Here is a 23,528-nt window from a genome sequence, read left to right as displayed (position 1 = left end):
CTAGCTAAATGAGGAGGAGCTAACAAAACATTACAAAAACAAATCTGTCAGCGATGTTGATGATGGTCGGTCGGTAGGGCTTCAACGTAGGCCTATGACTCCTTTCCATTCGGAAACTCCCGGTTGCTGCAACGAAAGTGCACTTCATCGCGAAATCTGCCTCCGCAAAGTGCTGTCTGCAGATCCTTCTGCTCAAGCTGGCACGTCCTTCCTCTTCAGGACATGGAGCCACTTCTTCAAAAGTTGTGGGTCCTTGGCAGGATGGTAATTTACCAAGGGATTTTTTTGTTGCCAATTCATACAGCCTGGCGCTATACAGTTCATGTTTGAATTACTACTTGTTGTTGCCATCCTCGTTGTCTGCACCTACCCTTACTCTCTTCGATTCACTCTCCGCGCGAAGACTCAATACCACAGACAATTTGATGATTCCTGCCAGTGACGCACTGGCGTCAGTCATTACTATGGCAATTAAAAAAGGGCGCTGACCATAGCACAAATAAACCTTGTTGACGATCAAAATACTGAATATAGAGATGTTTTTTTTATGTTAAATGCACGTTTAGTATTAGTGGATTGAATACATCTCTGCTTAGATTTACTTCCTAAAGTGTTTCCATTCCCCTTTAAGCCTTGACTGTGGTGCTATGGAAACAGAGGGAGAATCTTAAAGGCACTGTAAACTATTGTCTCACACCTTGGCTGTGTCTGAAATGGCACCCTATTCCCTATATCGCATACCTCTTTTGATCAGAGCCCTATTCGAATTTAGTGCACAACATAGTATAAGGTGCCATTTCAGATGCAGACTGTTTGATACAGTGTGTTATTGCTGATTGATTTTCTTCCTCTCTCATGTCCTTTCCCTTGACTCTGAACCCTGTATGGAACCTGAATCTGCTTCTATTTCTGTCTCCACAGCTAGCCAGGCCAGAGATCTGTTGTCTAAGATGTTGATTATTGATCCAGCCAAGCGGATACAAGTGGACGAAGCCTTACAGCACCCCTACATCAACGTTTGGTACGACCCAGCCGAGGTGGAGGCGGTGAGTAGGAAAAGCAATGAAGGAATTAGAATGACGTCATTCTATGTGGATGAGTCTGTACCCAGCTAGCACATACAGTACCAGTCAAAAGTTTGGACACACCTACTCATTCCAGGGTCTTTCATTATTTTTACTATTTTCTACAAAACTATGAAATAACACACATCATGTAGTAACCACAAAAGTGTTAAACAAATCTAAATATATTTTAGATTTTAGATTCTTCAAAGTAGCCACCCTTTGCCTTGATCACAGCTTTGAACACTTGCTTGGCATTCTCTCAACCAGTTTCATAATTAATGTTTTTCCAGCAGTTTTGAAGGAGTTCCCACGTATGCTGAGCACTTGTTGGCTGCTTTTCCTTCACTCTGCGGTCCAACTCATCCCAAACTATCTCAATTGGGCTGAGGTCGGGTGATCGTGGAGGCCAGGTCATCTGATGCAGCACTCCATCACTCTTCTTGGTCAAATAGCCCTTACACAGTGTGTTTTGGGTCATTGGGCTGTTAAAAATTAAATGATAGTCCCACTAAGCGCAAATCAGATGGGATGGCATATCACTGCCGAATGTTGTGGTAGCCATGCTAGTTAAGTGTGCTTTGAATTCTAAATAAATCACAGACAGCGTCACCAGGAAATCACACCATCACACCTCCTACTCCATGCTTCACGGTGGTAACCACACATGCAGAAATCATCTGTTCACATCTGAGGTGCAGTTAACTCTAATGAACTTATCCTCTGCAGCAGAGGTAACTCTGGGTCTTCCTTTCCTGTGATGGTCCTCATGAGAGCCAGTTTCATCATAGCGCTTGATGGTTTTTGCGACTGCACTTGAAGAAACTTTCAAGGTTCTTGAAATTTTCCTGATTGACTGACCTTCATGTCTTAAAGTAATGATGGGCTGTCATTTCTCTTTGCTTATTTGAGCTGTTCTTGCCATAATATGGACTTGATATTTTACCAAATAGGGCTATCTTCTGTATACCCCCCCTCTCTTGTCACAACACAACTGATTGTCTCAAACGCATTAATAAGGAAAGACATTCCACAAATTAACTTATAACTAGGTGTTAGAGGAATTTAATAATCCCATAACACTAGGCACACCTGTTAATTTAAATGCATTCCAGGTGACTACCTCTTGAAGCTGGCTGAGAGAATGCCAAGAGTGTGAATCTCAAATATTAAATATATTTTGATTTGTTTAACACTTTTTTGGTTACTATATGATTCCATATGTGTGAATAGGTGTGTCCAAACTTTTGACTGGTACTGTAATGTTCTGAGAACCATATGTTTCTTAGAGCTTGGTGAAGGCGTGGTTGTATTTTGCATACAACCTTCCCACAACTTTTTGGGAATGGTGCAGGATAGTTGTTAGGCATTGGAAAATTCTCAGCACATTTAAGGAACTTGACAAAAACAAATGTATTTTCTTGGTATTTCATTACTAACAGTTATTTAAAAACATTCCGTTCTTAGCATCAGCAAAACATATTGAAATATTAAATTAAAGTTTTAAGGAAGTTATTCAATTAATACAATTTTACAGGAAAATAATCAATTAACCAGAGTAAATCATTCTCAGAACATCCCTGCAACCTAAAAATAAACGTTCCCAGGAAGTCAAAATGTTCACTTCTGTTTTCAGAACATTTAAAAAAAAATCAGTTTTACCTGTCAGGAAAGGTATGGCTTTGTTCCCATAACCAATGTGAAACCAAAAACATACATTCCCACATTCCCAAGGCACCAAATGTGCTAGCTGGGTAGCCAGGATGAGAGTGGCAGCCTTATAGATTATTATATATTTTTTATTTAACCTTCATTTAACTAGGCAAGCCAGTTAAGAACAAATTCTTATTTACAATGATGGCCTACCCCGGGCCAAACCCTAACCTGGACAATGCTGGGCCAATTGTGCGCCGCCCTATGGGACTCCCAATCACGGCCGGTTGTGATTACAGCCTGGAATCAAACCAAGGTCTGTAGTGATACCTCTAGCACTGACATGCAGTGCCTTAGACCGCTGCGCCACTCGGGAGCCCAAGATTAGTAGCCCTTGCTCAGTCCTATAGCTCAGTGCCTATTTAGTTAAGCCTGTTTCCATTTGCCTTGTTTGTATTAGAGGTGTGAAGATATACACTGCTCAAAAAATAAAGGGAACACTTAAACAACACAATGTAACTCCAAGTCAATCACACTTCTGTGAAATCAAACTGTCCACTTAGGAAGCAACACTGATTTAAAATAATTTCACATGCTGTTGTGCAAATGGAATAGAAAACAGGTGGAAATTATAGGCAATTGGCAAGACACCCCCAATAAAGGAGTGGTTCTGCAGGTGGTGACCACAGCCCACTTCTCAGTTCCTATGCTTCCTGGCTGATGTTTTGGTCACTTTTGAATGCTGGCGGTGCTTTCACTCTAGTGGTAGCATGAGACGGAGTCTACAACCCACACAAGTGGCTCAGATAGTGCAGCTCATCCAGGATGGCACATCAATGCGAGCTGTGGCAAGAAGGTTTGCTGTGTCTGTCAGCGTAGTGTCCAGAGCATGGAGGCGCTACCAGGAGACAGGCCAGTACATCAGGAGACGTGGAGGAGGCCGTAGGAGGGCAACAACCCAGCAGCAGGACCGCTACCTCTGCCTTTGTGCAAGGAGGAGCAGGAGGAACACTGCCAGAGCCCTGCAAAATGACCTCCAGCAGGCCACAAATGTGCATGTGTCTGCTCAAACGGTCAGAAACAGACTCCATGAGGGTGGTATGAGGGCCCGACGTCCACAGGTGGGGGTTGTGCTTACTGCCCAACACCGTGCAGGATGTTTGGCATTTGTCAGAGAACACCAAGATTGGCAAATTCGCCACTGGCGCCCTGTGCTCTTCACAGATGAAAGCAGGTTCACACTGAGCACATGTGACAGACGTGACAGAGTCTGGAGACACCGTGGAGAACGTTCTGCTGCCTGCAACATCCTCCAGCATGACCGGTTTGGCGGTGGGTCAGTCATGGTGTGGGGTGGCATTTTTTGGGGGGTCCGCACAGCCCTCCATGTGCTCGCCAGAGGTAGCCTGACTACCATTAGGTTTTATTATTTTATTTATTTCACCAGGTAGGCAAGTTGAGAACAAGTGCTCATTTACAATTGCGACCTGTCCAAGATAAAGCAAAGCAGTTCGACACATACAACGACACAGAGTTACACATGGAGTAAAACAAACATACAGTCAATAATACAGTATAAACAAGTCTATATACTATGTGAGCAAATGAGGTGAGATAAGGGAGGTAAAGGCAAAAAGGCCATGGTGGCAAAGTAGAATACAATATAGCAAGTAAAACACTGGAATGGTAGATTTGCAATGGGAGAATGTGCAAAGTAGAAATAAAAATAATGGGGGTGCAAAGGAGCAAAATAAATAAATAAATTAAATACAGTAGGGAAAGAGGTAGTTGTTTGGGCTAAATTATAGGTGGGCTATGTACAGGTGCAGTAATCTGTGAGCTGCTCTGACAGTTGGTGCTTAAAGCTAGTGAGGGAGATAAGTGTTTCCAGTTTCAGAGATTTTTGTAGTTCGTTCCAGTCATTGGCAGCAGAGAACTGGAAGGAGAGGCAGCCAAAGAAAGAATTGGTTTTGGGGGTGACTAGAGAGATATACCTGCTGGAGCGTGTGCTACAGGTGGGAGATGCAATGGTGACCAGCGAGCTGAGATAAGGGGGAACTTTACCTAGCAGGGTCTTGTAGATGACATGGAGCCAGTGGGTTTGGCGACGAGTATGAAGCGAGGGCCAGCCAACGAGAGCGTACAGGTCGCAATGGTTGGTAGTATATGGGGCTTTGGTGACAAAACGGATTGCACTGTGATAGACTGCATCCAAGTTGTTGAGTAGGGTATTGGAGGCTATTTTGTAAATGACATCGCCAAAGTCGAGGATTGGTAGGATGGTCAGTTTTACAAGGGTATGTTTGGCAGCATGAGTGAAGGATGCTTTGTTGCGAAATAGGAAGCCAATTCTAGATTTAACTTTGGATTGGAGATGTTTGATATGGGTCTGGAAGGAGAGTTTACAGTCTAACCAGACACCTAAGTATTTGTAGTTGTCCACGTATTCTAAGTCGGAGCCGTCCAGAGTAGTAATGTTGGACAGGCGGGTAGGTACAGGTAGCGATCGGTTGAAGAGCATGCATTTAGTTTTACTTGTATTTAAGAGCAATTGGAGGCCACGGAAGGAGAGTTGTATGGCATTGAAGCTTGCCTGGAGGGTTGTTAACACAGTGTCCAAAGAAGGGCCAGAAGTATACAGAATTGTGTCGTCTGCGTAGAGGTGGATCAGAGACTCACCAGCAGCAAGAGCGACCTCATTGATGTATACAGAGAAGAGAGTCGGTCCAAGAATTGAACCCTGTGGCACCCCCATAGAGACTGCCAGAGGTCCGGACAGCAGACCCTCCGATTTGACACACTGAACTCTATCAGAGAAGTAGTTGGTGAACCAGGCGAGGCAATCATTTGAGAAACCAAGGCTGTCGAGTCTGCCGATGAGGATGTGGTGATTGACAGAGTCGAAAGCCTTGGCCAGATCAATGAATACGGCTGCACAGTAATGTTTCTTATCGATGGCGGTTAAGATATCATTTAGGACCTTGAGCGTGGCTGAGGTGCACCCATGACCAGCTCTGAAACCAGATTGCATAGCAGAGAAAGTATGGTGAGATTCGAAATGGTCGGTAATCTGTTTGTTGACTTGGCTTTCGAAGACCTTAGAAAGGCATGGTAGGATAGATACAGGTCTGTAGCAGTTTGGGTCAAGAGTGTCATCCCCTTTGAAGAGGGGGATGACCGCAGCTGCTTTCCAATCTTTGGGAATCTCAGACGACACGAAAGAGAGGTTGAACAGGCTAGTAATAGGGGTGGCAACAATTTTGGCAGATAATTTTAGAAAGAAAGGGTCCAGATTGTCTAGCCCGGCTGATTTGTAGGGGTCCAGATTTTGCAGCTCATTCAGAAAATCAGCTGAGCAGATTTTGGAGAAGGAGAAATGGGGAAGGCTTGGGCGAGTTGTTGTGGGGGGTGCAGTGCTGTTGACCGGGGTAGGAGTAGCCAGGTGGAAAGCATGGCCAGCCGTAGAAAAATGCTTATTGAAATTCTCAATTATGGTGGATTTATCAGTGGTGGCCGTGTTTCCTATCTTCAGTGCAGTGGGCAGCTGGGAGGAGGGGTTCTTATTCTCCATACACTTTACAGTGTCCCAGAACTTTTTTGAGTTAGTGTTGCAGGAAGCAAATTTCTGCTTGAAAAAGCTAGCCTTGGCTTTTCTAACTGCCTGTGTATAATGGTTTCTAGCTTCCCTGAACAGCTGCATATCACGGGGGCTGTTCGATGCTAATGCAGAACGCCATAGGATGTTTTTTTGTTGGTTAAGGGCAGTCAGGTCTGGGGAGAACCAAGGGCTATATCTATTCCTGGTTCTAAATTTATTGAATGGGGCATGTTTATTTAAGATGGTTAGGAAGGCATTTTTAAAAAATATCCAGGCATCCTCTACTGACGGGATGAGATCAATATCCTTTCAGGATACCCCGGCCAGGTCGATTAGAAAGGCCTGCTCGCTGAAGTGTTTCAGGGAGCGTTTTACAGTGATGAGTGGAGGTCGTTTGACCGCTGACCCATTACGGATGCAGGCAATGAGGCAGTGATCGCTGAGATCTTGGTTGAAAACAGCAGAGGTGTATTTAGAGGGCAAGTTGGTTAGGATGATATCTATGAGGGTGCCCGTGTTTAAGGCTTTGGGGAGGTACCTGGTAGGTTCATTGATAATTTGTGTGAGGTTGAGGGCATCAAGTTTAGATTGTAGGATGGCTGGGTTGTTAAGCATGTTCCAATTTAGGTTGCCTAGCAGCACAAGCTCTGAAGATAGATGGGGGGCAATCAGTTCACATATGGTGTCCAGAGCACAGCTGGGGGCAGAGGGTGGTCTATAGCAGGCGGCAACGGTGAGAGACTTGTTTTTAGAGATGTGGATTTTTAAAAGTAGAAGTTCAAATTGTTTGGGCACAGACCTGGATAGTAGGACAGAACTCTGCAGGCTATCTTTGCAGTAGATTGCAACACCGCCCCCTTTGGCAGTTCTATCTTGTCTGAAAATGTTGTAGTTTGGAATTAAAATGTCTGAATTTTTGGTGGTCTTCCTAAGCCAGGATTCAGACACAGCTAGAACATCCGGGTTGGCAGAGTGTGCTAAAGCAGTGAATAGAACAAACTTAGGGAGGAGGCTTCTAATGTTAACATGCATGAAACCAAGGCTATTACGGTTACAGAAGTCGTCAAAAGAGAGCGCCTGGGGAATAGGAGTGGAGCTAGGCACTGCAGGGCCTGGATTCACCTCTACATCGCCAGATGAACAGAGTAGGAGTAGAATAAGGGTGCGGCTAAAAGCAATAAGAATTGGTCGTTTAGAACGTCTGGAACAGAGAGTAAAAGGAGGTTTCTGGGGGCGATAAAATAGCATCAAGGTATAATGTACAGACAAAGGTAAGGTAGGATGTGAATACAGTGGAGGTAAACCTAGGTATTGAGTGATGAAGAGAGAGATATTGTCTCTAGAAACATCATTGAAACCAGGAGATGTCATTGCATGTGTGGGTGGTGGAACTAATAGGTTGGATAAGGTATAATGAGCAGGACTAGACGCTCTACAGTGAAATAAGCCAATAAACACTAACCAGAACAGCAATGGACAAGGCATATTGACATGAAGGAGAGGCATGCTCAGTCGAGTGATCAAAAGGGTCCAGTGAGTGGAGAGGTTCTTTGGGGGTCACGGCGATTTAGACAGCTAAATTGGTAGCAAGCTAGCATAGGAGCAAGCTAGCATAAGATGGAGGTCTGTTATTAGCCAACTCTTGCGTTCCGTCAGTAGATTAGTGGGTTTCCGTGTGGTAGAGGGGATGAATCCAAATCACACAACAACAACAAAAATAAAAACAATAGATATAGTTATAGAGGCCCAAGAAGAAAAATAAATAAATAAAAAATAAAATAAAAATTGTCCGATTGTCTATTCAGATAGCAGCCGATAAGATAGCCAACGGCTAGCAGGCCGCAGATGGGCGCCCAGGCAACGTTGCGCCGGAGGAGCCAGCCGGACAGTTCCCTCGGGTAGACAACGTCGGCAGTCTAGCCGTGAAGGCCCGGTGGGGCTCCGCGTAGGCAGCAAAACGGGTCCGGATAGGTGACTGCAGCCCAGGAGTGATTGATGGAACTCTTCAGCTGGCTAGCTCCGGAACAATTGATGTTAGCTCCGGAATCGACGAAAGCCGATAGTCACACGAATAGCAGCTAACTAGCTGTGAGATCCAGGCATGGACGTCCAGAGCCAGCGGCCGAAATCCAGGGACATAGAGAGAAAAATTGGTCCGATATGTTCCGCTCCGAGCCGTGCTGCGCTGCACCGCGCCGTACAAAACTGGCGATAGATTCTCGAGCCAAAGGACAGCCGATGACCACAAACCGTGGTCAGCTGAGTACCAACGATTAGCCAGTAAATAAGCTAACTAGCTTCTGAACTGGCCCCTGAACCAGCTTCAGAGTAGCTTCTGGACCAGCTTCTGGCTAGCTCCAGGCTAGCTTCTGGCTAATTTCTGGCTAGCCTCTCGGAGGATCACAGATCTGAGGTAAATAATACTTTTTTATATAAATATAAAATGGTGAAACGGATTGCAGGAGAGTGTTCTGAAGATGAGTTTTTGGAAAATTAAAAATGTATGTGAAAAAAAAAAGTTGTAAATATATATATATACGGGACACGACAGGACGAGGACAAAAATACGTCTGAACTGCTATGCCATCCTGGGCAGAAAAGGTACCAAGATGAGATCCTCAAACCCCTTATGCTGGTGCGGTTGGCCCTGGGTTCCTCCTAATACAAGACAATGCTAGACCTCATGTGGCTGGAGTGTGTCAGCAGTTCCTGCAAGAGGAAGGCATTGATGCTATGGACTGGCCCGCCCGTTTCCCAGACCTGAATCCAATTGAGCACATCATGTCTCGCTCAATCCACCAACACCACGTTGCACCACAGACTGTCCAGGAGTTGGCGGATGCTTTAGTCCAGGTCTGGGAGGAGATCCCTCAGGAGACCATCCGCCACCTCATCAGGAGCATGCCCAGGCATGGTAGGGAGGTCATACAGGCACGTGGAGGCCACACACACTACTGAGCCTCATTTTGACTTGTTTTAAGGACATTACATCAAAGTTGGATCAGCCTGTAGTGTGGTTTTCCACTTTAATTTTGAGTGTGACTCCAAATCTAGACCTCCATGGGTTGATAAATTTGATTTTTTATTTTTTTTTTTTTTTTAATGTAGGTAAATGGACAAAGCTTTCTTTGTATGTTAAGTTCCCCTCTCATAATGGTTTCTATGGGAACTGTCCAGAGAGAGTGCCTTTTTTTTTCTTCTTTTTTTTCACGTCTCATAATATTTCTTTTTTGTTCACCCCTGCTTGTCTTCATGGTTTGACCTTTAATGGCCATCTCCGACCCACTTAGGCTTATCTGGTATTGTGTAATCATAGAAACATGTTCGCATGTTACTGACCATCATGTACTGTAGATACATCCCAGCAGGCTAAACTGATTGTTTTGCCTGCTGGAATGTGCATGATTCCTCAAATAGGACACATACACACAGTGTCGATACTTTTGGAGAATACACTACATTCTCCTCCAAGGGTTGTGATTGATGGTAGTTGTGTGATAAGGACAGATCTTACTGGAACGTAATAGGCATAATAGCAGGCATTTATTGAGGTCCACTGGTTATGTGCTTATGTATTAAGTATAGTCATTCCCTCTTAAAGACCTTTGTCATTATGAGATGATAGTGAGTTTGGGAAAAATCCATATGCAGGCTGTCTCTTGCTTGATGAATTATTTAGATGCATCACACACAAAGTAGGCCTATTTGCCTATGCATAATGCAATACAGTAGGAATGGCTTTCCTTGAACTGTAATACAGTGAAACATACAGTACATAGGACTGGCATGGTGCATAATAAGCACATGTATATATGTTCCCAATAATGAAATGTAGTACAGTGCATTTAAAAAGTATTCAGACTCCTTGACGACTTTTTCCACATTTTGTTACATTATAGCCTTATTCTAAAATGTATTAAATCGTTTTTCCCCCTCATCAATCTACACACAATACCCCATAATGACAAAGCAAAAACAGGTTGAGATTTTTTTGCAATTGTATTGAAAATAACAATTTATATTTCAACTCTGTCAATCACCACATCCTCATCGGCAGACTCGACAGCCTTGGTTTCTCAAATGATTGCCTCGCCTGGTTCACCAACTACTTCTCTGATAGAGTTCAGTGTGTCAAATCGGAGGGTCTGTTATCCGGGCCTCTGGCAGTCTCTATGGGTGTGCCACAGGGTTCAATTCTTGGACCAACTCTCTTCTCTGTATACATCAATGATGTCGTTCTTGCTGCTGGTGAATCTCTGATCCACCTCTAAGCAGACGACACCATTCTGTATACTTCTTTGGACACTGTTAACAACCCTCCAGGCGAGCTTCAATGCAATACAACTCTCCTTCCGTGGCCTCCAATTGCTCTTAAATACAAGTAAAACTAAATGCATGCTCTTCAACCGATCGCTGCCGGCACCTGCCCGCCTGTCCAACATCACTGCTCTGGACGGCTCTGACTTAGAATATGTGGACAACTACAAATACCTAGGTGTCTGGTTAGACTGTAAACTCTCCTTCCAGACTCACATCAAACATCTCCAATCCAAAGTTAAATCTAGAATTGTCTTCCTATTTTGCAACACTCATCCTTCACTCATGCTGCCAAACATACCCTTGTAAAACTGACCATCCTGCAATATCGTCGACTTTGGCGATGTAATTTACAAAATAGCCTCCAATACCCTACTCAATAAATTGGATGCAGTCTATCACAGTGCCATCCGTTTTGTCACCAAAGCCCCATATATTACCCACCACTGCGACCTGTATGCTCTCGTTGGCTGGCCCTCGCTTCATACTCGTCGCAAAACCCACTAGCTCCAGGTCATCTACAAGACCCTGCTAGGTAAAGTTCCCCCTTATCTCAGCTCGCTGGTCACCATAGCAGCACCCACCTGTAGCACGCGCTCCAGCAGGTATATCTCTCTGGTCACCCCCAAAACCAATTCTTCCTTTGGCCGCCTCTCCTTCCAGTTCTCTGCTGCCAATGACTGGAATGAACTACAAAAATCTCTGAAACTGGAAACACTTATCTCCCTCACTACCTTTAAGCACCAGCTGTCAGAGCAGCTCACAGATTACTGCACCTGTACATAGCCCATCTATAATTTAGCCCAAACAACTACCTCTTTCCCTACTGTATTTATTTATTTATTTTGCTCCTTTGCACCCCATTATTTCTATCTCTACTTTGCACATTATTCCACTGCAAATCAACCATTCCAGTGTTTTACTTGTTATATTGTATTTACTTCACCACCATGGCCTTTTTTGCCTTTACCTCCCTTATCTCACCTCACTTGCTCACATTGTATATAGACTTATTTTTCTACTGTAATATTTATTGACTGTATGTTTGTTTTACTCCATGTGTAACTCTGTGTTGTTGTATGTGTTGAACTGCTTTGCTTTATCTTGGCCAGGTCGCAATTGTAAATGAAAACTTGTTCTCAACTTGCCTACCTGGTTAAATAAAGGTGAAAAAAAAATAAAAAAATAAAAAAATATCACATTTACATAAATATTCAGACCCTTTACTCAGTACTTTGTTGAAGAACCTTTGGCAGTGATTACAGCCTCGAGTCTTCTTGGGTATGACGCTACAACCTTGGCACACCTGTATTTGGGAAGTGTCTCCCATTCTTCTCTGCAGATCCTCTCAAGCTCTGTCAGGTTGGATTGGGGAGTGTCGCTGCACAGCTATTTTCTGGTCTCATCAGAGATGTTCGATCGGTTTCAAGTCCGGGCTCTGCCTGGGCCATTCTCGGACATTCAGAGACTTGTCCTGAAGCCACTTCTGTGTTTTCTTGGCTGTGTGCTTAGGGTCGTTGTCCTGTTGGAAGGTGAACTTTCTCCCCAGTCTGAGGTCCTGAGCAGTCTGGATCAGATGTTCATCAAGGATCTCTCTGCACATTGCTCCGTTCATCTTTCCCTCGATCCTGACTAGTCTCCCAGTCCATGTCGCTGCAAACCATCCCCACAGCACAGCATAATGCTGTCACCACCATGATTCACTGTAGGGAGGGTGCCAGGTTTCCTCCAGAAGTGATGCTTGGGTTTCACCAGACCAGAAAATCTTGTTTCTCATGGTCTGAGAGTCCTTTAGGTGCCTTTTGGCAAACCTCAGCCGGGCTGTCATGTGCCTTTTGCTGAGGAGTGGCTTCCGTCTAGCCACTCTACCATAAAGGCTTGATTGGTGTAGTGCTGCAGAGATGGTTATCCTTCTGGATGGTTCTCCCATCTCCACAGAGGAACTCTGGAGCTCTGTCAGAGTGACCATCGGGTTCTTGGTCACCTTCCTGACTAAGGCCCAACTCTAGGAAGAGTCTTGGTGGTTCCAAAGTTCTTCCATTTAAGAATGATGGAGGCCACTGTGTTCTTCGGGGACCTTCAATGCTGCATAAATGTTTTGTTACCCTTCCCCAGATCTGTCCCTGTCTCGGAGCTCTATGGACAATTCCTTCTACCTCATGGCTTGGTTTTTGCTCTGACATGCACTGTTAACTGTGGCACCTTATATAGACAGGTGTGTGCCTTTCCAAATCATGTCCAATCAATTGATTTTACCACAGTTGGACTCCAATCAAGTTGTAGAAACATCTCAAGGATGATCAATTGAAACAGGATGCACCTGAGCTCAATTTCAATGCTCATAGCAAAGGGTCTGAATACTTATGTAAATTAGGTATTTCTGTTTTTTATTTTTAATACATCAGCAAAATATTTAAAAAACTGTTTTCGCTTCATCATTATGGGTTATTGTGTTTAGATTGAGGACAAAAAAATATTGAATCCATTTTAGAATAAGGCTGTAGCAATAGAATACTTTCTGAATGCAGTGTATATTAGTTTGGATTTCAGGCTACGACTTTATATAAAAAGAAGTGTATCAATGCCTCTCAACAAGATCAATGAATAAATTGATCAAGTTTATTGTTACTTCCTTATTTGAGAGCGAATCACACTACTTCACTATAATATCTTTCTTTGAAAATAGGAATATGCATTTTAAAGTATTATGACTATGTTAATGTATATATTTAATTTGTAGCATGCCTCATTCTTTTGTTAAAACATACATTTTAGTTTATCATAGCAAATATTACCAAAAAGTGATACCCTACATGACGATGTTAGTTGATGTAGCATATATAAGGATGTATAGATGTGAAATACAGTATATATATATATTATATTGGCCATCTATGGCATTACCATTTCCCTGAAACCAATGTTGTACTGTTTTTTTCCCCCCTCTCTATTGTCATTTCATGCTGATGAAGGCCAGGGATCTCGTCCAAATATCAATGGTAAATAAAAACTATACTACCTCAAGAGAACTATATCATACAACATATAGAGCATTGCAAACATGATATGACCAGATATGACTGTACAAAACTGTACTACATATATTTTGGGGCGGCTGTCCAAAACCCAATCTTCAGCTCTTTTTCAATGACCTCTTAGAAAAATGGTGCTACCTTTTTGGTTGGAAATGTACAGTATATAGGACAGCATATAAAAACTGTACAGCATATATAGAGCTTTACAAATATAAATGACCAAAGTTGCACCATCCAAAGAAACCCCTCGGTAACATGTTCTATGAGGCACACACATAATGACTTCTAAGGGAATTTATAATGAGTTATATTACATTTTATGGTGCATTATAACACTTATTTTAAGTTGATAGAACAACTCTTACAGAGATGACATGGCAGAATGTATATGTGCTGTACTGTGTCTGTGTGGCTTTCTCCTCACTAATGGAAAGCAATATAGGCTGGCATGCCTATAGGATGTTAGACAACAACATATTCATATGGAAATATTTGAAGGGCCTGGTCTGTAGGCTCTACAAGTTAAATATTATTATTATTATTATTATTACATCCCCAGAGGAGGTGTTGTCCTTCTTCCTGTCAATAATCTAATCATAAAGGAAAACTAGAGCAGATTGTCTTAGTTGTTCAGAGATTCATTGTCATGAAAGAGGCATTGTAAATGATTGTAAGAAATATCTTCCGTTTCTTTCATTCTTCATCTCAATTCGGTAGCCTATTGTCATCCCGACCCACCTCTGTATCTTACCATTCTTTGTTCTCATCATGATCTCTGTTCTACTTTTACTTGTCCTTTACACTTGTTCTGTGCAGTGAATGGGTTTGGCTGTTCAAACACCTCATGCAACTGATGCTGAGAGTGTATATTATGTCCCCTCTGCTGATTTACAGAACTCTCATGCATTGTGTGGATGCGTGCGTGCGTGCCTGCGGCTACTACATATTTTGTAAAGATGGCTAGTGTTGCACATATTTAGAGCTTGTGTCATTTAATTTATAGTTGAAACTTTAAATTGTATTCTTTTCAAGGGATAGTTTAAATGCTGTCATGATACTGGCAGTTCTTAGATATCACCAATCTGTTAGCCATTGCTAAAACCAGGTTCAGCAAACAGTCGATTTATCTTTCTCCCTCCAGCCTCCTCCTGCTATCTATGACAAACAGCTGGATGAGAGAGAACACTCTATCGATGAATGGAAAGGTAAACATGTCATATTCCTTTATAGTTACTAATTCTATTGCTATGGATGCCTCTTTTGGGAGTATCTCTGAATAAGGTAGGATCTCTGAATAAAAGCTAAATTATTTGTAAGTTGTAACGTTTGTGGTCTCTAGGGAGACAATTCCCAACTTACATTCACTACTTTTCTCTATTCTCTTGTGTATCTAGTTACCTACTGTAGAAGCTTGTCAACAATTAAGTATTCCTATCTGTTTTCTATTTGTTTCTGTTTACTAACTTTGTATATTAACATTTCCAATGACCTTGCTGCCTTCCCATTGTAATTAGACTTACAACAAGAGACAGCTAAAGCAGAGAATAGATTTCTGTGCTGGTATTTTAATGTTTTTTCCTCCCCTTTTCTTTTGGTCTCTCCCTCTCCATTGTCTCTCTCATGCTCGCTCTCTCTCTCTCTTTTCAGAACTAATCTACAAAGAGGTGATGAACTTTGAGGAGAGGACGAAGAACGGGGTGGTGAAGGGACAACCCTCTCCCTCAGGTACTCTCAGTGCATAACCTAGTCCCTCTGTAAGTTGATTTAATAATACTGTATAATCACTGGGGTCTTCTTGTAACAGAAATCCATCTGTGCGTTGACCCATGCGTCTTTGTCTCCCATCTTGTTTTCCCGAGACAAATATAATTGATAGGCTAAATAAGTGTTATATCTGTAGGAATTTGTAGATGAGTAATTATATCTGTATGTAAAAGTATCCATCTAAACCAGTGGTGGGCAACTCCAGTACTAGAGGGTGTGATTATTGTCACACTTTTTCTCCATCCCTATCCAACACAGCTGATTTTCAATTTCATTATAATCTGAAGATCATGATTAGGTGATTATTAGAGTCAGGTGTGTTAGCTGGGGCAAAACTGTGACACCAATCAGGCCCTTGGGGACTGGAATTGCCCACCCCTGATCTAAACTGTAGATTTGGTCATTTTTGACCAAACTTGCATGTTTTGTGTATGTTTAGTGATTCATCTTTATTTGAATGGTATTACTGTATGCAATTAAGTGTTAAGAAAGATATCCGTGACTCCACTCTATATTGAGTAACAGAGCAGTGTTAATGTGGATTGATTAAAAAGGTTGCTATCCACCTACTCTCTGCAAATATCATGTAGGCTGTTTTTTTTCTTCACATCTGTGTATGCACTGTCACATATCATGATTTAAGGCTGGGGTCCTTGGTCCATACTCTTCTAGATAGCACTAGAACTCATCTCATTTTCAGTAAAAAATAAAATATTGGAGTGTTTACCAAAGCGGCAGCTGCGTGTCATTCACCTGTATGGCCACTGTGGAGCAGTGTGGAATCATGATGGCACAGTATTGGTAACATTATTATGGCGTCCATCCAGAGTCTAGTGTTGCTGAGAGAGGAAAACAACTTGCCTCGGTCGTTCTCTGCAGCAAATTTCTGCAGAGAATGTTTTCTGGATGGATCTACAGAGGGAACCCCTTACATGCCTGTTATGGGCTCTTGGACAGTGATAAGGCTAAACTGCTACCTTGGGATTGATTTAATACACAGTGTGATACTGTAGCTCTCTCCCTTCACTGTCCCTCATCTCTCTACCTCTCTCTGTCTCTCATCTCTCTACCTCTCTCTCATCTCTCTCTTCCTCTCTAGAACTCTGCAATTAAGCAGATGGGTATTCCTAGTGCTGAGGACAGACACAGTGCAGCTGAAGAGCCCCAGATGGCAATATTTCACAGCAGTAGTAGTACCAGGCTCTAAAGCACTGCCTTTCAGCACCACTTGGCTCAGGGCTTACATAGATGGATAGCATTAGAGTAAGCATGTTATTCGACACAATCAATGTATGAACCCATAAATTGTGATTTTGCCTCCCTGTTTTATTGGAGGTCAGATTAAATGTATTCCACTGTCCTATAATCACGTGCCTCCCACTGCTACAGACACAAACAGGAGATTAATGGTCTGCCTACATATCACCGCACCATTGGCATGCTCTGGACCGAGAGGGATCGTTTTAGCAAGCCTTAGCAAACTCACTTTTTCTCTTAACTTGCTTGTTACATTTACATTTTAGTAGACAGATACAGAGCGACTTACTGTAGTGAGTGCATACATTTTTTTACACTTGTCCCCCATTGGGAATCGAACCCACAACTCTGGTGTTGCAAGTGTCATGCTTTACCAAGTGAGCCACACATGTCCAGGTACATCTTTTGTATCTGGTCATCTTTCTCATTCTTCGCAGTCTGATGCTTTGTCTAGGACAAAGACTTGAGATTTGCTAGCTACCTACGATAGTTTAACGCCACAGATTCAACAGGAAGCTTAAATGTCTGCTCCGGGAAGATAGGAGCATACAAAGAAATAAAACTGTTCTATTGCTACGGGAGCATAGGGCTTTTACAAGAACCAAACAACTGTTGTGTTCCTACTTGCTTAAATATTTGTATCTTTAGTTTAAAATTCTGCTCTTTAACTTGGTCAGTTTCCCAAACTCGGTCCTAAACTCGGTCCTCATCTATTTGTTTTCTGCTAATGTTTTTAGACAACCATGTCAAGGGGTTACCCATTCTGCCATACCCTGTTATGCTGGTGTCAATTCCAGCCCGGGAAAACAGAACGAGCTCAATCATATTTTAATCTACAAGAAATTATAGATAGGGCTATTTCATTTAACTTCAGAGCAAATGGCTCTATCTAATCCTCTAAAGGAAAGATTAATGAGGACCTCTTGAGTTCTGCATATTACAATAAGATGTCTGAACGAGTCATTTCAAATTAATCAATTCGTAATCCTGTGGGAGAGGGAAGTAGCTTGAGGTAACATTCTTGGTGCGAACATAAGCCACTGGGGACGAGTACAACATCTTAATCCAGGAAAGGAATGCCGGGCCAAACCCAAATCTCTCTAGTACTGTAAATAGATATTCTCACTCAACCCGGTCGAAAGCCTTCTCAGCATAAAGAGAGATGACGACCTCTGGCTGTCGAGTTGAGTGGGCAGAATAAAGAACTTTAAATATCCGCCGCATATTATAGAAAGATTGCCTACCTGAAAAAAACCTGGTTTGGTCAGAGTTAATTATATTAAGCATCACTGTCTTTAAACGGCATGAGAGGACCTTAGTGAGAATTTTATAATCGCAGCACAAAAGGCTTATGGGGCGGTATGAGCCACAGTCTAGGGGGTTCTTGTCCTTTTTAAGAAAAACAGAATGGGTCTCCTGGGTAAATGTCTGGGGCAGTTTCTGACTAGAAAGGATTTCATTGTATATTGAGCTGAGCCTAGGGGATAGTTTAGAGGAGAATGCTTTATAAGATTCAATAGGGAAGCCATCAGGCCCAGGAGCTTTACTGCTCTGCATGGACTGGATTGCCAGAGTAGCTTCATCATCACTTATTGAGGCATCCATGTTAGTTTGTTCATCTGAGATGAGACAGGGGATGTCCAGATTGTCTAGAAATGCATGCATACGAGATGTGTCAGGAAGAGCCACTGACGAGTAAAGAGCAGAGTAGAATTGCTTAAATTGATTGTTGATTTATTTGGGATTGGTAGAAGTTAAATCAGCTGCAACACACATTTCAGGTACGGTGCTGCTAGCAGCGGATTGTCAAAGCTGGTGAGATAACAACTTGCCAGCTTTCTCTCCGTGTTCATAAAATGTCTGCCTCGACTTAAACAGAAGCTGCTCCGTTTGTTCAGTGGAAAGATTGTCAAATTCCGATTAGTGTAGCAGTCTCTTTGTAGAGTTCAGGAATCGGAGAAGAGGCATATCTGTTGTCCACATCTAGAATGAGTTGAGATAGCTCCGATAAGCGTTTAGTGCGCTGTTTATTGTCATACGCTGTGTATGAAATAATTTGGCCCCTTAGATATGCTTTTAACGACTCCCACACAGTAGAGTGAGACACGTCAGGAGTGCACTATAATACACTGCTCAAAAAAATAAAGGGAACACTTAAACAACACAATGTAACTCCAAGTCAATCACACTTCTGTGAAATCAAACTGTCCACTTGGGAAGCAACACTGATTTCACATGCTGTTGTGCAAATGGAATAGACAACAGGTGGAAATTATAGGCAATTAGCAAGACACCCCCAATAGAGGAGTGGTTCTGCAGGTGGTGACCACAGACCACTTCTCAGTTCCTATGCTTCCTGGCTGATGTTTTGGTCACTTTTGAATGCTGGCGGTGCTTTCACTCTAGTGGTAGCATGAGACGGAGTCTACAACCCATACAAGTGGCTCAGGTAGTGCAGCTCATCCAGGATGGCACATCAATGCGAGCTGTGGCAAGAAGGTTTGCTATGTCTGTCAGCGTAGTGTCCAGAGCATGGAGGCGCTACCAGGAGACAGGCCAGTACATCAGGAGACGTGGAGGAGGCCAACAACCCAGCGGCAGGACCGCTACCTCTGCCTTTGTGCAAGGAGGAGCAGGAGGAACACTGCCAGAGCCCTGCAAAATGACCTCCAGCAGGCCACAAATGTGCATGTGTCTGCTCAAACGGTCAGAAACAGACTGCATGATGGTGGTTTGAGGGCCCAATGTCCACAGGTGGGGGTTGTGCTTACAGCCCAACACCGTGCAGGACGTTTGGCATTTGCCAGAGAACACCAAGATTGGCAAATTCGCCACTGGCGCCCTGTGCTCTTCACAGATGAAAGCAGGTTCACACTGAGCACGTGACAGATTCTGGAGACGCCGTGGAGCACGTTCTGCTGCCTGCAACATCCTCCAGCATGACCGGTTTGGCGGTGGGTCAGTCATGGTGTGGGGTGGCATTTCTTTGGGGAGCCGCACAGCCCTCCATGTGCTCGCCAGAGGTAGCCTGAATGCCATTAGGTACCGAGATGAGATCCTCAGACCCCTTGTGAGACCATATGCTGGTGCGGTTGGCCCTGGATTCCTCCTAATGCAAGACAATGCTAGACCTCATGTAGCTGGAGTGTGTCAGCAGTTCCTGCAAGAGGAAGGCATTGATGCTATGGACTGGCCCTCCCGTTCGCCAGACCTGAATCCAATTGAGCACATCTGGGACATCATGTCTCGCTCCATCCACTAAAGCCACGTTGCACCACAGACTGTCCAGGAGTTGGTGGATGCTTTAGTCCAGGTCTGGGAGGAGATCCCTCAGGAGACCATCCGCCACCTCATCAGGAGCATGCCCAGGCGTTGTAGGGAGGTCATACATGCACGTGGAGGCCACACACACTACTGAGCCTCATTTTGACTTGTTTTAAGGACATTACATCAAAGTTGGATCAGCCTGTAGTGTGGTTTTCCACTTTAATTTTCAGTGTGACTCCATGTCCAGACCTCCATGGGTTGATAAATTTGATTTCCATTGATACTTTTTGTGTGATTTTGTTGTCAGCACATTCAACTATGTAAAGAAAAAAGTATTTAATAAGAATATTTAATTCATTTTGATCTAGGATGTGTTATTTTAGTGTTCCCTTTATTTTTTTGAGCAGTGTATAAATAAAATGTAAAAAACTGCTAAAAACAACAAAATACCCAGAAGAAAACCTTGGACCCCCATGCGTGCCTTACCTCTGTTGGAAGGCTGCATCTACCTCTCTAGAGCAAAATACTACCATGTTAAACCGAACCTCAGTAGAGCTCTATCTAGGGTGAACACAATCAAGTTTACACATAGGGAAGGGATTCTGTAGGGAACCACCTTGGTTACCTTATGTATCTTATGCAAAATGCATATTTGAAGGATAATAAAAAATATATATTTAAAAAAAAGGAGGCATATATCCCCCATGACCAACCCCATCCACTTGGGATGACTTTAAAAAATCTATTTTTTAAAAATGATTGGAAAACAAACCCAGTATAATTCAACATTTGTATAAATGTAACCCTCGGTTAAACATCCTAACAAGCCAGAACACCGACAAACGTTTATTCATCTTAAAAGCATAACTGTCCACTCACCAAACTCTTGCTTACAAGATGAAACTTAAGACAAACAGGACTGAAAGACATTTGCCTCAAATATATCTATATTGTATTAGAAATGGTCTGGCTACTATCCATACTGTGTACCTACAGTGCATTAAAATACTGTACTATACTGTCCTGTATCCTAAGCATGTCTGTATGTTTGCAGAAATTCATCACCATCTAGTGGTAAACAGTTGCACATGAATGCTGAAATGTCACCCTGGTCTGTAATGTTTCCAACGACAGGTAGGTAGATAGGGAACTACATCTTTTAACATAAAAGTATTACATTCTTATAATGCACTAATGTGATATTATTGTATTTAAGGAGATAGCCGACAGAGTACCCCAGCCTTAACTCGCCTCTCACCTGTCTGGTGACACACTGTGATGTGTTTGTATGTGGGGTTCTGGGTGTACTATTTGGTTGTGTTGTGACCGAGTGTCCAGTTTCTGTGTGGGGTTATGTGTCACAATAAGGGTTGTGACTGACTGAGAATGTCCAGTAGTGTCTGTGGCAGGGCTGGGGTCAATTCCATTAAAATTCCAGTCAATTCAGAAGGCAAACGGAATTCCAATTCCACATTTTTCTAATTGAAAAGCACTGAAGTAAAATTGGAATTTGAATTTCAGTGTACTTCCTTAGTTCCTCTTACTTCGTTGTAACCCGGCTGTCTGTTGATTCCCTCAGCACAGGTGCAGCCGTGAACAGCAGTGGTGAGAGCCTCCCTTCCCCCTCCGTCAACGATATCTCCTCCATGTCCACCGACCAGACCCTGGCCTCAGACACTGACAGCAGCCTGGAGACCTCCGCAGGACCCCTGGGGTGTTGCAGGTGACTAGCAGCCTGCCTGCGCAACCCAATGTTCTTCAGAAGGTGAAACGCAATGTCCAAACAACCAACCAACCCACCAAAACCTGAAAAAGAACAAAGATTATTCAAAATAAAAAAAGTATCATATTAAAAGGGATTTAAGAAAACGTAAAGAATAATGATTGTGAAAGTTAAGCTTTAATTTTCATTCAAAAAGAAAAAACAATGAAATATGAACTTCTTGTTACTTTACTTATACACCCCATCCCCCCCAAAAAAATATGGCACCATTAAAAAATATAAAAAATACTGAGACAGTCATCTTTCTGTGAAGTGTAAATTGACTGGCTGCTGGTAACCCAAATTCCTTGCCTGTGCTTCAGTCGATGTGGCAAAGTGGGCCCTTTTCATACATTACTGTACAGCAATATTCACTGCTCAAAAAATAAAGGGAACACTAAAATAACACATCCTAGATCTGAATGAATGACATTCTTATTAAATACTTTTTTCTTTACATAGTTGAATGTGCTGACAACAAAATCACACAACAATTATCAATATAAATCAAATTTATCAACCCATGGAGGTCTGGATTTGGAGTCACACTCAAAATTAATTAAAGTTGAAAACCACACTACAGGCTGATCCAACTTTGATGTAATGTCCTTAAAACAAGTCAAAATGAGGCTCAGTAGTGTGTGTGGCCTCCACGTGCCTGTATGACCTCCCTGCAACGCCTGGGCATGCTCCTGATGAGGTGGCGGATGGTCTCCTGAGGGATCTCTTCCCAGACCTGGACTAAAGCATCCTCCAACTCCTGGACATGGATGGATGGAGCGAGACATGATGTCCCAGATGTGCTCAATTGGATTCAGGTCTGGGGAACGGGCGGGCCAGTCCATAGCATCAATGCCTTCCTCTTGCAGGAACTGCTGACACACTCCAGCCACATGAGGTCTAGCATTGTCTTGCATTAGAAGGAACCCAGGGCTAACCACACCAGCATATGGTCTCACAAGGGGTCTGAGGATCTCATCTCGGTACCTAATGGCAGTCAGGCTACCTCTGGCGAGCACATGGAGGGCTGTGCGGCCCCCCAAAGAAATGCCACCCCACACCATGACTGACCCACCGCCAAACCGGTCATGCTGGAGGATGTTGCAGGCAGCAGAACGTTCTCCACGGCGTCTCCAGACTGTCACGTGCTCAGTGTGAACCTGCTTTCATCTGTGAAGAGCACAGGGCGCCAGTGGCGAATTTGCCAATCTTGGTGTTCTCTGGCAAATGCCAAACGTCCTGCACGGTGTTGGGCTGTAAGCACAACCCCCACCTGTGGACGTCAGGCCCTCATACCACCCTCATGGAGTCTGTTTCTGATCGTTTGAGCAGACACATGCACATTTGTGGCCTGTTGGAGGTCATTTTGCAGGGCTCTGGCAGTGCTCCTCCTTGCACAAAGGCGGAGGTAGCTGTCCTGCTGCTGGGTTGTTGCCCTCCTACGGCCTCCTCCACGTCTCCTGATGTACTGGCCTGTCTCCTGGTAGCGCCTCCATGCTCTGGACACTACGCTGACAGACACAGCAAACCTTCTTGCCACATCTCGCATTGATGTGCCATCCTGGATGAGCTGCACTACCTGAGCCACTTGTGTGGGTTGTAGACTCCGTCTCATGCTACCACTAGAGTGAAAGCACCGCCAGCATTCAAAAGTGACCAAAACATCAGCCAGGAAGCATAGGAACTGAGAAGTGGTCTGTGGTCCCCACCTGCAGAACCACTCCTTTTTTTGGGGGTGTCTTGCTAAATGCCTATAATTTCCACCTGTTGTCTATTCCATTTGCACAACAGCATGTGAAATTTATTGTCAA

The 23,528-nt window shown here is 43.4% G+C and overlaps 1 protein-coding gene across 8 annotated transcripts in view; it reads left to right on the top strand.

The window, feature by feature from the left end:
* Positions 1–22,730, top strand: part of LOC139408936 (mitogen-activated protein kinase 10) — a 99,319-nt gene extending 76,589 nt beyond the window's left edge. For 5 of the 8 annotated variants that reach the window (XM_071153426.1, XM_071153432.1, XM_071153424.1 and 2 more), the window contains 5 exons: positions 922–1,046; positions 13,605–13,631; positions 14,809–14,872; positions 15,315–15,392; positions 21,540–22,730. In XM_071153426.1, the coding sequence (XP_071009527.1) occupies positions 922–1,046; positions 13,605–13,631; positions 14,809–14,872; positions 15,315–15,392; positions 21,540–21,682 (437 nt within the window). In that variant the 3' untranslated portion in view covers positions 21,683–22,730. Of the gene's footprint in view, positions 1–921; positions 1,047–13,604; positions 13,632–14,808; positions 14,873–15,314; positions 15,422–21,534 lie in introns of all 8 variants that reach the window. The other 3 variants (XM_071153429.1, XM_071153430.1, XM_071153428.1) reach the window with 3 other exon arrangements.
* Positions 22,731–23,528: the final 798 nt, after the last annotated feature.

This window comes from Oncorhynchus clarkii, chromosome 5 (genome assembly GCF_045791955.1).
Source record: "Oncorhynchus clarkii lewisi isolate Uvic-CL-2024 chromosome 5, UVic_Ocla_1.0, whole genome shotgun sequence".
Classification (NCBI taxonomy): Eukaryota; Metazoa; Chordata; class Actinopteri; order Salmoniformes; family Salmonidae; genus Oncorhynchus; species Oncorhynchus clarkii.
This window is presented reverse-complemented; position numbering and strand designations above follow the sequence as displayed.